We start from the raw sequence: 16,805 nt of genomic DNA, 5'->3' as shown, positions 1-16,805 counted from the left end.
CACCGCCGCCCTCCGCGCTTGGGGTGTCCGCGGAGCGCCCGGTGCGCGGCCTGTGGGGCCTGCTGCCAGGGGCGCTGCCCGAGCGGCGGGAGGCCTCGTGAAATGACGTCCCGGTTGTAACGTCGGCGCCGCGAGGGCCTCCCCGGGTGGTACGAGGGCTGGCGGCGAGTGTGGAGGGGAAACAAAGAAAGCGCCGCTCGGGGAAAGGCCGCCACGGGGGGAGAGCGTCGTTCTGCCCTCGGGGTGCAGCTCCCTGCTGCTTATTTTGGTTTTGCTTAAAAAAAAATGTGGAAATCGCATAGTGCATTTTCTCACTTCGAGAGCTGGYCTGATTAGCGCTATGTTAGCCATCAGTGCATGTGCAACATGGAGATGATGATGCTCAGGCTGTTAGAAAAATCAGAGTAGGCATTTTGGATTTTTTTTCTGTCATTTTTTATTATTAGTGTTATAATTTGCCAATAGGAAGGAAGTAAAAGTATACAAAAGTCTCTTTCTCTTTCTGTAAATCCTCTGTAAGAGTGACTTTTAAGTTGCAGTGTCTGTAGAATTACATCTCAACAGTATTTTTTCCCTCTTGCTCAATAGCTCTGACTGCAAAGACTGTTGAAAAATATCCCCACTCCATCTRTTGTGTCCTGGAAATCGTCAAACCGCTAATGACCTGTCAGCTTGGCCAAAATCTGGACTTACAGATGTGTGTGGGGGGAAAAAAATATATGTCTATGTTGTATATTCCAGTTACAGCACTGGATTTATAACTAATCATTATACGAGGAAAAGAGTTTTATTTTTGTGGGGTATTAGTTGATACATGTTTTGCATGAAACTAGTTATGCCTGGTGGAGGAATTCCATCAAAGGTACTCTTAGTGACATTCTAGTTCATTATATGGAAGAATATTACATTAAACTAGCAAATTGGAGATACAGTTTCATTATCATCCCCTTTGTTTATAAACCTGAAACTCGCTTTGGAATATGATACTGCATTGTTGTGTTTATTTTGCCTTTAGTGGTTCTTATTCCAAAATGTTTCAGTGATACGGGCAGCTATTTAAGTTTCAAACCTGCAATTGAGAGGCTACATAAAGGCCTCTGACAGGTCACTGACTTATTTGCATCTGGTGGGAATTGTGTTTCTTCACGCAGCAGGGGCCTTGCTAGAAGGATAAGAGAGAAAAAAAAAAAAAAGCATAAGAACATAGTTGTGGAGAGAAACAAGCTCTGAAAGCAAATTTTAAAATGCTAACAGCTTATTTTTATATATACATGCATGCAAAAAAAGTTAATATTTTTAAGTAAGCTTCCTGCTTATAAATAACATSTAGTATTTACAGTCTATTAAATTTGCTTTATTTTTAAGCAAACTGAGTGGGTGCCCGGATATATGAGTGGATTAAGATGGGTATATAGTGCTTGATGATGATTATATTGATTAGCTAAAGCAAGAAACTAAAATACAGCATGCATTAGATACCCCCAAAGTTCTATTTCTGAATAGGCTTGAGTTCATTGTGACTATTACAAGATATTTTACTTTTTCTAATCTGACTGCGACCTGCGGTTTATTAGCTTTGATAAAGTAATAGTGACATAAAATTGTGTAATTACTGCAGTTGCACCCAGATAACTGATGTGCATTGAAATTGTCATCTGTAGGAGATGGTGATGAAATAGATGTTCCTCATTTTCAAACTTCAGTCTACTGTAAATGTTAAAGCCAAATGTCCTAGAAGTGTCAACATGTTGACCTGCAATAGATTTTTGTATGAAACTAAACCGTCCGAACAGATTTGCTGAGCATAGGAAATGAGGTCAACCTTAAAGTTGCTTCSTTCTGAGGATGTTTACTTTGTATACCTGAATAGCAATACATGAAGAAATACAGTTATACATAATACATGAAGAAAAACAGTTTAGAAAATGCCATAAACAGATGGTGAAAATGAAATACTAATAAGAATATAGTGGTTCAGCAATGACGTTTTAAAACTAAAATGGCTTTAAAAAATCAGAATAAAAATACATAATAAAATGCTGAAATTTCTTCAGTCAAATCTCTGGTAGCTGTGATAGACTTTTAGAAGATAATTTATTCATTCTATTCCATTTTACATGAATTTCAGTTGCTTTTTTAATTTTCAGAGACAAAATTTAGCCTTACTAGGTTATAAGAAATGAGTTAAGTGAGTTTTTTATTGTTTTATATGTGCTTTTAGTAGATGAATAATGGATTTGTACRTGCAAATTACAAATAGCTGAACATCAGTGCTGCAGATGAGGGCTCTCCTAGGTACCCCTTCTGGATGTTGCTCATGCCTGTGTAAGTTTTTGGAAGGGACCCAAAATTTCATGAGGGCAGCATCAAACCTTAAATAAGAGGTTTAGCTTGGTGCTATTGACAGGGTGCTGCCAAGAAATTGAGGCGTGTGGAGATAAGCCTCACACCCTGCTCCTCCCCTATTGTTCTGCACACTGGATGATGTAATGTTTACTTCAAATAGGGCAAACTGTGGAGCCTGGAAAGYTATGAACATCAGATAAAATGTAAAATATCTGGAAATCCCTTTCTCTGAAATATTTTTTCCATTGATATAATAATGCTAATCAAATGGCTTGAGGATAAATCTGTTCTTGCAAGAAGCAAGCTTGAAATGCCTCTGGTGTAAATGCCAGCACAGCCCTTGAATTTCTAGGAGGGTGTTCTGCTTTTATTGCTGTAATGCTTGCATTTCTTTGTGCTGTCTCATGTTGACTTTGAGATGAGGTTGTTATGATCTAKTTTTTTTTAAGCTACTCTTGGCAGTAGCCTTATGGTTGTTTTACAACTGTAGATGGCTGTGATGAGGATAGAGACAACCACTGGGCAGAATGAAGTGTAGATCTGAGATCAGCTGCTGCCRTACTAGTAACTAGCAGGAGATGATGTATGTGTTTGCTTCCCTGAGAGTGTGAGACACGTCTTGCAAGCTTAGTAATTGATAGTTTTATTTATTTTCTTATTTTTTAACTTAATGTACTTGCCTGTTTTACTAGGAAATAACCATAATAGTGGTTGGAATTAAATAATGAATCTTTTTAGCTCAGAAGAAAATCACATTTTACATACATAGATTAGGTATGAGCCTAGCATCATACACTTTGCTTCAGAGATAAAATACCCCATTTCAGAATAGAGATAGTCATTGCTAGTACCACAGTTTATCTGGAATTGCCTTATGTGCTATCTTATATCTTCTACTGTTTTCACAGTTACTGTACAAACTGTCAGAGCTTTTCTGAGGTCAGAATTTTACTTATAGCATTAATTTTGATTCTTCTCCTTTTTCTTATAGGTAGAGCAAGTGAAATTGCTAGACAGGTTCAGCACCAGCAATAAGTCGCTAACGGGAACTCTGTACCTTACTGCAACTCATCTCCTATTCATAGATTCCAGCCAGAGAGAGACCTGGGTAAGCATAATGGGTGCGTGTGGCTCCAAAGCACATGTTCTGCAAGTGCTTTTGTGCTGCCTTCCGCATCTGAGGTTGAATTTGTTTACTAAAACAATTTCTTAAGCTATGTTTTTCTTCATTCTTTTCTTATTTATGGCATAAGTTAAACATTTACAAACTATGCTTCTACTGTGCTAGGAATAATGTTTTCTTCTAAATAGTCTCCATATTTATCCCTGAACAAATGTGTGGTATTTTTCTTTAAATCCTTCTGACCTGCGTTGCAATTTGGAGGTAGGAGTATCTGCACTACTTGTACCTTACATTTAGATCCCGCCTAAATTAAATGAGACAGCAAAATCCAGAGGTGTATGGTCTGTTGAGATATTGGGGATTTCACATGCCTTTTCAGAATGGTGAGCAGCTATTTCTTCCAAAGAAGCTTCTTAAAAGATAAGAATTTGGAAGGGGCTGCAGCTCTGTGATAATGATGATGTTATAGGGTCAAAAGTGGCTAGCGCAGTAATGTCCATTAGTTTCCCTGCTCCGTGGGAGCACAGGGAGGCAGCAAGTTGTAGCAGCCAGTGTAGTGCAGCTCTGTGACTGAGCTGAACACTGCTAGGTCCATACACTTGAAATTTATTCAGGACAAAACCTTTTTTCCTTAGGAATGGCTCCCCCTTGTTTGTTTGTCCTTGTATTTCTTTCTGTGGTTAAGATTTCTCACCCTTAATCCTGTGTCCCAGTTACCCGTTTTGATGCCTCATTCTGCTTTATTATTTAAGTCATGTTTCAGTAGTTTGGTTTTAGATGCAGTGTGTGATTTTATTAAAAAAAGATAAAGTTATTGTCCTTTCATATGAAAGAAGCTGTCGGGGAGCATATGATTCGGAAGCGCTGTCTGTATCTCAACGTGCACTGTTCTTCTTGCTGAGCTTTTTTAATTAAACCTGTATGCAAAGTGTTGGATTTTTGTGATGCTCGCACAAGCACCAAGTATAACTACAATGTCTCCAAGGTGTAGACTCTTCATAAATGCCTATTTGGCAGCGTAGTTTTCAGATGCCTGTCTAATTCTAATCAATATTTGARAGGAGGAGATTGCTTCAGGAGGTAGCTGAAATGCTGTGGAGAACACATTGCTTAGCTGAGAGAATGGGTCTCTGGACTTCTTCCAGAGATTGATCGGTTGCAACTTTCTCACTGCTTCCCTGTGCTCTTTGTAGGTCTGCCCCAAACATTGAGTAAGTTCTGTGGAGGGGCTTTGTGTACCCATTTCTGTGGCTGTCTTCTGTTAAAGCGGTTGAAAGATTTTTAGCTGAGTTCACAGTCTTGTCCACTCCCTTCTCTCCATACCTTTTGTGTTGCCTCAGTTGCCCTCCTGGCTTGAAGGGTAGTAGGGCGAGCCTAGTAAAGTGGAGACTGATGCACAGAATGCTTAATGTGAACTACACTGATGGGCATCAACGAATGTCAAATACTGGAGTTTGGAAGTCTTTRATCATCTTTTAGTAGTCCGTTTCCTTTAAATTCTGAGACTTCTGTTCTTTGTAAACATTCAAGTATTTTTTCCTATTTTGTCTGGATGATGCATTCTTTTTATTATGGAATGTATTTCCATAAACCTTTACAAAAAAAAAAGAAAAAAAGCTGGTAAGCCCTTTGGCCCCATCTCATTACCTTTTTAGATGTTAAGCTTGTCAATTAGTAAAGTTAGAGAAAAGGACTAAACAACCACAATTTACATCTACTTCTGGATTTTGCACTTAAAAGGGTATTTATTGCTTGTTACAAATATTTAGATGACAGCTTTATTTAAAAAAAAAAGTGTGATTTTTTTAACATGTTATGGTAGGTAAACCAAAATGTGAATCTCATCTGTCTCCTTATAACTGAAGGATTGCCAACAAGTCAACATCTCTCAGAAGAGCTTAATATGTTTGTGTACCTGCTTTTGCAATATGTATGTACCTTCCTATTGACATTATTCATTGGTACCCTTACACTTTGAGTGCTTCTCTGCCATAGATACTACATCATCACATTGCTGCAGTGGAAAAACTTCCCTTGACCACTTCTGGCTGCCCCCTTGTGATCCAGTGCAAGAACTTCAGGATTGTTCATTTTGTTGTTCCCAGGGAGAGAGACTGTCATGACATTTATAATTCTCTGCTTCAGCTGTCAAGAACAGGTGAGATTTTCAACTGCAGAAGACATCCAGTATGTGCCTGGATAATAAGTTTGTGGGAAAAAACCTTTTTTTTCTCTGTACCCTTTTTTTTTTTTCATTTGTAAATGTGCTTGATGTGAGGTCTTTGAAGTGGCTTTGCTATGAGAAAGAATAGGGTATTGATCTTTGGATGTGAATTTGGAAGTTGTTGCATTGTCTGGATAGGAGCTTGTGGGGTTCCAGTAAAACCTGCATTTACAATGTCATTGCTAGAACAGTGGCCGAATGCCCACAGTTTCTCATAATTGATGAGTTTAAATAGATAAAATGCTATTGAACAAGTATTTTTGAGCTTCATGCAGTTTTAAAAATGAAGCTGAAACTCTGATGCTGAAGTAGCAATGCCAGTTTAGACTTAGAAGGCTATTTTTGTCAGTTTTTTTTTAATAATTTGGAAAGAGTATATTAGAAAATCATATATTTTTTTAAAAAGTTTTATCTTGCTCAATTAGAAAACTTAAACTTATTACTTGTGAAGAATGAGACTTGCATTTCTGTTCTTACCTCCAAAACTGATTCTTATCTTCTTAGCTTTTCTAAAGCTTTCTAACAATTCTTCAAATTTTTCTTAATTGACGGTCTTCAATTTCTGACCTTTGTTTTGTCTGTATGGCACTGCTGAAATACCATGAGCAAACTCTTTCAAAAAATTATCTCTTTAACTAAATATTTATAACTCTGTAAAATACTTGCACAAAAGTTGCAGGTTAAATATTTTCAGAGTACTAAATATCTTTTCAGTTTCACATGTGAGAGTCTTAGAATCAAGTGAGTTTTTTCTTTTTTTTTTTTTTTGTGCAATTTGGGCAATTTGAAGACTTGTATTAAACAAACCCACTTTGAACACCCTGTCTTGTGGCAGGAACCTGTGAATGAATATTGCTTTCTGGAGATGGGTCCCTAGACATCTCCTAAAGACTCCATGAAGAACTAGAACGCTCATGAGATAGATCTGGAGGCTTGATGGGTGCAAGGGGAATTGGACAGTCCCACAGCAGGAAACAGATGTCTTGAGAACTGGTGTTATTAGATAGAAAGAAATTTCATAGCATAAGAAGTTGGAATGCGCATCTGAAGACCCGAGGTGGCTGCCTGAGATACAGTTAGCAAGGTACAGATAAGGGATTCTGCGTGAGAGCACTGCAGTTTTCTGGCATCTCTTTTAATGTTTTTGAATGAGACTCAGCTGGGTAACATCCCTACCCAACATCTGGGGGCCAGCTTGTTATGTTCTTTTTTCTCTTTTACCTTATAGCACAATATGATGAGCTGTATGCCTTCTCCTACAACCCAAAACAAAATGCATCTGAGCAAGTCAAAGGCTGGCAACTTATTGATCTAGCAGAAGAATATAAGAGGATGGGAGTGCCAAATGCTAACTGGCAGCTGACYGATGCAAACCGTGAATATAAGGTAATGGTTTGATGGAACAAGTTGTTATACTTTGCTTCTCGTTTGCTGTCTCCTCTGGCTCTAGYCATATTGAAACACCAACACTCTGAAAACCCTTGGTTTCTTGCATAAGGTAACTCTTTCCATCTGCAAGTCTTTATCTCCTTAGTGGTGGGGGACTCTTTCACAGCCGGTTCATTGAAGGTTCCTGCAGTGCCTGAGAAGAGGGAGCATGTGCATGGGCACCCGTATTCTTACAGTATAAAGTCCCCTCAGTTTGCTTACCTGAAACCCAGGCACAGCAATTACGATGTCTTGCTATTCTGTTGCAGCCYTCTTAACTGAGAAGGATTCTGCTTTGGCATTTGCTGCCCTGGGTTGGGGAGGCAGTGGCTCCAGTGGAATTAATACTATTTTGTACTAATAAAACAATGAGAGAAGTACTTTCAGTATCTTATTTAAAACAAATTCTTAATGCTTCTACTCAAGAGTCTTCAGCCTTGAGAGAGGAATGCTAGTAGAGCAGTGCTTTCCAGGAGTGATTCTATCGCCATCACATCAGTTTAATTTTTTGTGGTCTGTTTCCTCTCACGAGATATTTACGTGTATATGCAAAAGCTTGCAGATATTTACCCTTTGCCTTTTGTTATCTTAACCTCTCCCAAACTGAAAGCATTGAAATTATCTTAGACTATATATCTAGTGCTACGCTTGTGTGCCCTATATAAAATTCTTCTGTTGTATATCTGTCTCTTCCAGATTTGTGAAACTTATCCTAAAGAACTTTATGTTCCTAGAACTGCAAGCAAACCTATAATTGTTGGTAGCTCCAAGTTCAGAAGCAAAGGAAGATTCCCRGTGTTGTCTTATTATCATAAAGATAAAGAGGTATAATCTGTATTTCTCAATATCCACCAGTAGCTCAGGACAGGAAATGAGGAAATAAGTATACTAACTTATCTATAGGAGGATGGTACAACTCATGATAACCTTAAATACAACTAACCTGAGTGGTGTCTAAGCTGAGGTATGCTAAGCCAGTTAAAAAAAAAATCTTAAGTAATCAGTTGAATGTCTTTAAAGCTTTCAGAAATAGTCTTAAGATAAACTGAAGATAGTTTTATTTCAAGTGTTCTGTCTTGGTAATAAATAAGCAATGGAATGTTAGATCAAAATGGAGGCAGAGAGAAACCAGAGAAAAAAGGCTAGAACACCAAATGAGGTGACAATTTCCAGGTTTAAAAAGAAGTCTAAAGACTGAAAAATCAAATTCTGTGGGGTTTGACAGAAAGTAACTTTCTGTGTGAAGCAGCAGCTGCCTGTCACAGCTGGTGGGCCTTTTTAAGAGGAGAGCGTGGTTGTCACCTTGTCAAGCTGGGCATTTGTGAAAAAAGAATGTAAAACTAATTGATACATTTGGGGCTGGCTGCTAATTGGAAGATCTACCGTATATCAGCTGAAATGGAATGCTATAATAGAAAACAAGGTTGAAAATTACTTTGTTCAATAATATTAATAAAAAAAAAAAAAGTGTTAACAGCATTCATTGTATACCTAGTACTTTATTTTCATAAGTGCTTCAAAGAAAGGCATGAAACCATTGTTAACGTGTTCTTTGATTTCTGTGGCAGGCTGCAATTTGCAGGTGCAGTCAACCTCTTTCAGGTTTCAGCGCGAGGTGCCTGGAAGATGAGCACATGTTGCAAGCAATCAGTAAAGCAAATCCTTCCAATCGCTTCATGTAYGTCATGGACACCAGGCCAAAGGTGTGTGCTTCCATGGGCTGCTCTTTCTTTTCGTTTCAAGTGTTAGAAGAGGGTACAGGGATATTTAGGATTTGTAAAGATTTAGAATTAAATACAAATCTCCTGGGCCAAAGTACTTTTTAAAAGGTGAATATAAGTCTTTCAAGCAGTAAATGCTTCCTTTCTTGAACTGGATCCCTCAGGACTTGGCTGGAATTCCTTCAGTACGTCCATGATTTGGGGGGAAGTTGGATTTAAATATAGTACTTTAAAYATGGGCAAGGGCAAACTAACACTCCATTTTGAGCATCATCTTGGAGTAAGATTCAAGTCAGCTTTATTTGGGCTGAGATTCACAGAGAAGTGGTGAGTTAGATTATTTTGAAATGGAAGGGAGGAGTGTTCTGTGGGAGTGCAATTTGAAAGCTGCTCTTATCTCACTAGGGAAAAGAAGGGSAAATTCAAAATCTGTTGTAACAGTGTGAAGTCATACTTGAACACTGCCAACTGATTTTTTTTTTTTTTTTTTGGCTTATTTTTGAGCTGTCATGTGATATATGGGATCATTTTCACTTCAGACTCTCATTTAGACTGGTACTCATTGCATTTAAATCTCCCTGAACACAGAGGCTGGAAAGGAAGGATGTGAAGCACAAGTCCTGCCCTGTAGCATCTTAGCTATATTAAGCAGATTGCTGCAGTTGGTCTGATGGGCAAACTGAAATTGTGCCACCTTTAGGTTTTTTGAGTGTTGTACTTTTTATAGCTGCCAACAGTCTATTAGCTTGTTTCCAGAAAAAAAAAAATCTAGTGGATTTTTTTAGGATGCCTGAAAAGTGTGTGTGTGTGTGTGKTTAAGTCTGSATAAGTCTTTTTAGCTTATGTTAACCGTGTAGCAATCACTGCTTTCAGAAATGCTTTTTCAATAAGCAACTGTTTGTGGAGATATGGAGGCTACAACAGGAAAATACTAAAAGCATTAATCAGAGTTGTCAGTTTTCAATATTAAAAAGCATGCCTTGACAGTGAGGGTGACAGGGCCCTGGCACAGRCTGCCCAGGGAGGCTGTGGAGTCTCCTTCCCTGGAGATCTTCCCAACCCGCCTGGCTGCCACCCTGTGCCYCGTGCTCTGGGTGTCCCTGCKGGAGCAGGGGGTTGCACTGGGTGATCTCTAGAGGTCCCTTCCMACCTCARYCCTCCTGTGWTTCTGTGATCAGGCAGCCTATATAGTACTTATTGCCTTACACTTGTTATATGTGCTTGTCTTTTCAATTATTGAAATTGCTTGACTTAGATTGTTAGGCAAAATGAAATGGAAGCCAATTATCACTTTTCAGTTTTTCTATTTTACTCTCTTAAGCTTAATGCAATGGCAAACAGAGCTGCTGGGAAAGGCTATGAAAATGAAGACAACTACTCTAACATTAGGTTCCAGTTTGTTGGAATTGAAAATATTCATGTAATGAGATCCAGCTTACAAAAACTGTTGGAAGGTAGGTTCCAATTGTAATATAATAGTGTGTGTGCACTATATATTTTTATATTTATATAAATATAAATTTAAAAAACAGGATGAGTGCTCTTCCGAAGTCTTAGATACCTGTGAAGGAAAGTAGGGTGGCACATCTGTTTTGGTGAACTTGGTTGAATATGTCAGCATCTTGCAAGAGATTTCTGCATCAGATGATAATATTTGTGTGTGTGCATATGTGTAAAATTGCATGTGTATATTGTGTGCATGTGTATATAAATATGTAAAATGTAGGTTTGTGTGTGTCTGTATAAAGTTTTCCAGTCCTTCAAGCAGCACTTACTTGCACAGAACTCATATATATATATACTTCCTACTATATATATTTATATACACACACTACGTGTGTGTGTGTGTGTGTGTRTTTTTATATTGTGTGTATGTATATTGCATGCAAGCATTGAACTCTGTGGCCTGGCAAGTGGCACCTGTGCTCATAGGTGTATCTTGTATGGCGTTTAAGGAAAGTGAATCAGTTACAATTACCACTGTCAGCTAGAGGATGGTAAAAATGAAATGTTAGATATTTCCTATTTCCATCTTGATATCTTGCTTTGTAGTTCTGTTAACATTTTATTTAGATTGAAGGGCTGAAAAAATACCACTGTTTTTGTATAATAATGTTTGGTTTATAAGTGTACACAGCACATAGATGTTCRTTTTTTTGCAATTTTTAATTTTTACACTCTGAAATTTGGCAAAAACGAAATGTAGCAACTTGTCCCAAGTTTCAACTGTGCCTTCAAACACTGTTCTTTGTGTGAGGGTGCTATTCCCATTACTTGCTGSTTTGTGGGATATCGGAGGGGAAGAGAAGAGGGGAATGGAATCATCTCCCTCAAAAATGTAGGAAATGAGTTCAAAGGTCTGAAAATGTAGGGAGGCAGTTAACAGATGGCTCTTSAGGTTCTTGTAGGCATGTGCTGTCAGTGAGGTTGCTTGGAGGAAAATGCTATGAAAAGGGCTCATAAGTTCAGGTAGGCGAGTGCTGCTGGGCTCTTGAGCAGCAGCTTTCCCCGGTCGTGCTGAGCAGAGTGTTCTTGAGCTGGGAATGTGCTTCCAGTGACCCTATTCTTTCAAAACTCATYGTAATTGGAACTATCTCCAGTTTTGTTCACAACAAACAGCAGTTCTCTTTCGGGCTTGTGGCCTGATCCTTGGCTTTCTGCTTATCTGTCTGAGCTTGTAGTTTACCAGAAGTGTAACTTATTTTCACAATAACCTCTCCTGGTCTATAGCAGGATCTAATGAAATAAATAAGAAGATATTTGTTTATAAGTAGAACATGAGACAGTCCTTCCCACGCCTCTCTGGAATGGGGCCACACCATGGAGCATGTTACAGGGGTTTGCAGCCTGTTCTTTTGCTCCAGTTCAGTTTTCCTTAGAGATTCTGCAYGCAGTGAGGCAAAACTCTAAAATATTCATCTCCGATGTGGGCACGATGATTTTATTCCTAACGATGGGCAGTGGTTCAGTCTGCTTGTTCAACACTGGTAGAAGAATCCTCACATAGAGTAAGCTATKGAAGATACTGAATCTGGAAACATCCAGTTTCCATACTGTGCATGCAAGAAGACATCATTACTTGTCAGAAAAGCTTGACAAGCGAAAAGGCTTTGCTTATATCGAGAAAAGACATTTCTGCAGGATGTGTGCAGCCATGTTGAGGGATGATAGTGATTCAGGAGGGTATCTTCTTCYGTCTCCGCTCCCTGCCTTCTATGGGTACCATAAATCATCTTCAGCCCTTTTGGGGACCGCTAGAGACTGGGAGTGATTCTAMCACATAAAGAATTAAACTCATATTACTGCAATTTATTTCATCACTAAGGAATTTAAAACATCCTTATTAATTCCCAGAAACGGGGAATTGTTATTTGTTAGTTTTGCATTGGCTCATGAGACCATAGAAGTCTAGCTAGGAGGAGAAAATGTCACAGATGAAATGCTTATACYAAGCTGGAAATACTGATCAAAGGCCAGGTTTGATAGAAATATCTAGGTGAGAGCAAACTAAGGGCTGAAAACCTGTTTATTTTCTCACTGAGAACTTAKGCTGATGCTTTCATGTCTTGGCTGATCCCCCCTTGTGGGGCAGACCTTTCATGGGGAAATCTCTTGCGTGGTGCTAGTGCTTTTTCATCAAAGGCCAGAGCAAACTGAACACAGGCTTTGCTGGTTTTACTGATATTTGATAGCTCTAGGCTGCTGTTTAACATGAGGTTTTGTGACCAGGGGGTTCTTCTGTCTGTTTTGTTGAGAGTCTTTACGAAGAGCGATGCTTTATTGGGTTGGGAGTTTGTTACAGCGCYGAGTGGCAACAGGCGTCGCAGATCTTCTGGTCAGCGGGGACTCTGCTATAACCCGTGTGGCCGGGAGCTGGGAAACACACGGACGTGGCCTGCAGATGCAGGAAGGCTGCAGGACTAGGGGTTTYTTGGGAGCCTTCCTTGCTGCCTGGGACTTGAGTGAATGTGAAAATGAGTCTCAGGATGACTTGGTGACCTTTATCCACCCCTCTCTGTACTGACTAATTTCCTCCTGTACCCAGAGATGARGATTATTTTGCAACTTGCATATGAATGGCCTCGCTGTCAGCTTTCTGGTGTTTTTGTTTGTTTTTGTTTCATTTGGAGCTTTAGCCTGGTAGAAGATAGTTTTTCCTGGTGGCAGTAGGAGGTGCTTTTGTAGGTAGCAACTTAAGGAATTAAGGATTTTTCTCTTAGGATCATGCAAGTATATTAGCCAGGGAATTTATTTTAATGCCACAAGTTCCTGATTGGAACAGTAATGTTARACTCTGGGAGCTGGGGATGGAAATGACTAGTGAAAAGCAGTTTCTATCTGATAGATACTTGGTGTGCTACAAAATTCAGGCTGCTCTGTCTTTTTGTGAGTGGGTGACCACCCACGCGAGCCCCATGGGTCTACCTCTGTAACCATTGTTGCTACACTGGGAGGCAGCTTTCCTTTAATTCTGGTTTTCCTTTTCCTGCCCCTTCCCTTAGCCTCAGCCTTTAAGGTTCAAAGCCCACCCTTCCAGAGTAGGAGAGGCTTCGGGATGGGAGTTGTAGTGGTCTCGAGAGACACAAAACTTGCTCCATGGGGCTTCTGCTTCCATTGCTGWCCCCATCCTGCACTCGCTGTTCTGCCCTGTCTGAGGGTCTGCCCTGTCTGAGGGTCACTGCTTGGTTGCAATGATAATAATAGCCTGTAAATATTGCTGGCAAGCTCATAAGCTTGCACTTTATCTTTTTGGTAAAAATAAATGAATGCCAAGATCTTATTCTTGTCCTTTATGGCCCTTATAGTTCTGCAGAGCTGAGTTTTAGTTGGGGAGCATATTTTGTATTGCCTCCTTCATCCCTTCATGAGTTTTCCTAAAAGATGCTTCAAATCCCCTCACAATCTGTGTATTGTTGTCAATACGCTTCTCCCATTGCTGAGCAGAGGAAGCTGCAACTTTGTAGAGCTTTCTAACTCTGCTGGTTTCTTCYAGTGAGTGGTACGAAGGGTTTGTCTGTCAACGACTTCTTGTCTGGTTTGGAGAGCTCTGGATGGCTCCGTCACATCAAAGCTGTCCTGGATGCTGCCGTCTTCCTTGTCAAGGTAACTTGGGGGCTGCGCCTTTCTCGGGGAGCACAGGGTGACTCGATCCCTGGCAAGGTTAAGCTTAATGTTGGAAGTGTAAAATTCCCTAAATGCAGTCATCTTTAGTTCACTTTACTGACCTATTTTTGGAGAGAAGGAGAAGCTTGAAATAAAACAGCATACCTGACATGTCCATGTGTAAGTATTGCATGTTTCTGAAGTTAACTGCAAAGTTATTGAATGTGCTGGCTAAAGTTTGAGGTTTATTACATGCTGTTTGAGTTACTGACGCATGAGGGGTCCTTTATGCTATTAGTTCTCTTGGGTACTTGTGAAAGATGCAGCCAATTTGCAGGGAAGCGGRGGAAACCAGCTTCATTTAGATGATGCTGAAGAACAAGTTATGAGGTCCTAATTGCAGAGAGGTCAAACTGGCTGCATGCTGAGTAATTTGGCAAGGAGATGGGACTGTATATGGAAAAATCCAAGAAACTATGGCCTTTTCAGGCAGCTATGAAGCAAACATTTTTATTTTTGAGGGGAGTGATAGAGCGTGCTGGCCTCTCTCTAACTAGCTGAAACAACAAGATTTATGTTAAAGTGGGGTCTTCTAGAGGTGACCCACCAAATTACTGCATTGACAAGATTTTAATTCTCAGTTGGAGGTAGTGAGCACTTCCTTGTCCTTTTATATTGATTAACAAGCAGGTATTTTTTGTCTTATACATCTTGCTTGGTCTGTAATATGTCATGTGCTTTTTTTCTTCAGTATTAATAGAAAACGTATTTAAAAATTTAAGAGGATAAAAAGAGAAGTGGGGCCCACTGTGTAGAAGTTGCTGTTGCTTTCCACTGTGACCTTTGYACAAGATATTTCTTTCCCTTACAGAGTGTTTTCTGCATTTCACTGGAGAAGAGTTTGTAGTTTTCTAATTAGTATCTAATCTTTCCTCATAAATATTTTTCTTTTGTCTGTTGAAATGGGCAGTGCTGAGAGTTTGCAATAAATGTAGCTTTYGTAATTATTTACTAAATTCTAACATCTACCTTGAATATTCACTAAAAACAATGATGTTTTGCTTTGCAGGCAATAGCAATTGAAAGTGCTAGTGTGTTAGTGCACTGCTCAGATGGCTGGGATAGAACTTCCCAAGTTTGTTCCCTTGGAGCTCTCCTACTAGATTCCTATTACAGAACCATTAAAGGCTTCATGGTAAGCATGCTGTGTATTACTGATTTGCTTCTTGGTAAATCAGGATGTAAAAGGTAAACTATGCTAGTAGGAGTGAAATACTAACACTTTTCCCCCATACTTTACTGTTTTTTTTCTTGTTTGTTGTTAATTGCTTATTAGTTGCTGTAAACCTTTTGCAGCAAGTGAGGTCTTGCTTTACACGCAGTAAAGCAGTAAGCCTGGTTTACAGCAGTTGTCAATCTAAACTCGGTTCTGCTGGGGTTTATAAATGTGCTTGTATTTAGTACAGTTAAACTAGATGGGACTTTGACAATCTGCTGCAAAGGAATCTTTCAAGAAAAGGCACTACCTGCCAAGTGACAAATACTTGCCTTTATTGTAATTAAATGACTCAGAATGAAAACACAATATGCAGATAGGTTATGAAGGTAATACTGCAGTTATAAGACTTAATAATATTACTAAGAATGCTGTTTTTCCCTTCTAGGTCTTGATAGAGAAGGATTGGATTGCTTTTGGGCACAAATTCTCTGACAGGTAAATCACTTTTCCAGTAACCAAAAATGTCTGTGTGTACACATTTCAGCTCCTTCAGTGAGCTGAAGGATAAATATTCCAGTAAGAGTCACTTAACATTTTACATTAATGTTTATGTCCTTCTGTACTTAAAAAGCKTATGGAATTAACATACTTAAACTACTACAGTGTTCCTGGAAACTCTGCAATGAGTAGACTGGTATCAGTAGGCAGTGCACTATGTATTTTACATCTGAACATTTGTTGAAGTACCTGTTGGATAATTGTTTTATAGAACAAACACATTTCTTGAGCTACTGGTTGCCTGCTCTCGGATGTTGATGACAGCTGCTGGCTCTGCACACGTGCTGAGAAAATGCAAGACCAATCCCAAGCCACCTTCCAGTCACTTAGGCAACATAAAACACAGTTTCAAACTTTTGATCTTTTTAAAATGAGCTTGTGTTTACCTTTGATTTTAATGTTGAAATAATGCCTAGCTTGAAATGTGCTATATGCTCAAAGCTTTTCTTTTTTTTTCCCTCACCTCATCTGACTTGCAGCAGCTACAAGAATAGCCTTACTACTATATATGTTACTTCTAGTTGCCATACTCCTAATGTTTACTATAGAAATAATAGACAACAAAAGACACTCTTAATTTTGTCTAGTGTTAATTTTCTGTACTGAATCCAGAGGCAGGGGAGGGGAAATCAGAAAGATAGCCTAAATATGGACTTACCTAAAAATTGCTCCAGTTTTAAGCTAGGTACCCTGTCTCCAAACCAGAACTAGTATCAAAATACCGCTGTCTCCAAACTAAAACTAGTGTCAAATTGATGTAGGGTAGTTAAAGGTAAGTCGTTTTTTTTGTCTGTAACTTAAACTGTTTTGTTCTTTTTATGGAATTTTTGTAGGTGYTGCCAGTTGGATGGTGACCCAAAAGAAATCTCACCAGTGTTCACGCAGTTCTTGGAATGTGTGTGGAATCTGATGGAGCAATTCCCTCAAGCCTTTGAGTACAATGAAGCCTTCCTCCTTCAGATCCATGAGCACGTCCATTCCTGTCAGTTTGGAAACTTCCTTGGAAACTGCCAGAAAGAGCGGGAAGAGCTAAAGTAAGCACATCTATTGAAGTGTGTCTTGCCTCTTTTTTTTTTTTTTTTA

The 16,805-nt window shown here is 39.2% G+C and overlaps 1 protein-coding gene across 2 annotated transcripts in view; it reads left to right on the top strand.

Annotated features, from left to right (window-relative positions):
- MTMR6 (myotubularin related protein 6) overlaps positions 1 to 16,805 on the top strand; it is a 25,812-nt gene that overhangs the window by 621 nt on the left and 8,386 nt on the right. For both annotated transcript variants that reach the window (XM_026049796.1, XM_026049797.1), the window contains exons 2-11: positions 3,338 to 3,454; positions 5,465 to 5,627; positions 6,922 to 7,079; positions 7,818 to 7,946; positions 8,690 to 8,824; positions 10,164 to 10,296; positions 13,836 to 13,945; positions 15,015 to 15,140; positions 15,610 to 15,659; positions 16,556 to 16,756. In XM_026049796.1, the coding sequence (XP_025905581.1) occupies positions 3,338 to 3,454; positions 5,465 to 5,627; positions 6,922 to 7,079; positions 7,818 to 7,946; positions 8,690 to 8,824; positions 10,164 to 10,296; positions 13,836 to 13,945; positions 15,015 to 15,140; positions 15,610 to 15,659; positions 16,556 to 16,756 (1,322 nt within the window). The remainder of the gene's footprint in view (positions 1 to 3,337; positions 3,455 to 5,464; positions 5,628 to 6,921; positions 7,080 to 7,817; positions 7,947 to 8,689; positions 8,825 to 10,163; positions 10,297 to 13,835; positions 13,946 to 15,014; positions 15,141 to 15,609; positions 15,660 to 16,555; positions 16,757 to 16,805) is intronic.

Source organism: Nothoprocta perdicaria, unplaced genomic scaffold (assembly GCF_003342845.1).
Source record: "Nothoprocta perdicaria isolate Ctin4 unplaced genomic scaffold, notPer1 scaffold_62, whole genome shotgun sequence".
NCBI lineage: Eukaryota > Metazoa > Chordata > Aves > Tinamiformes > Tinamidae > Nothoprocta > Nothoprocta perdicaria.
This window is presented reverse-complemented; position numbering and strand designations above follow the sequence as displayed.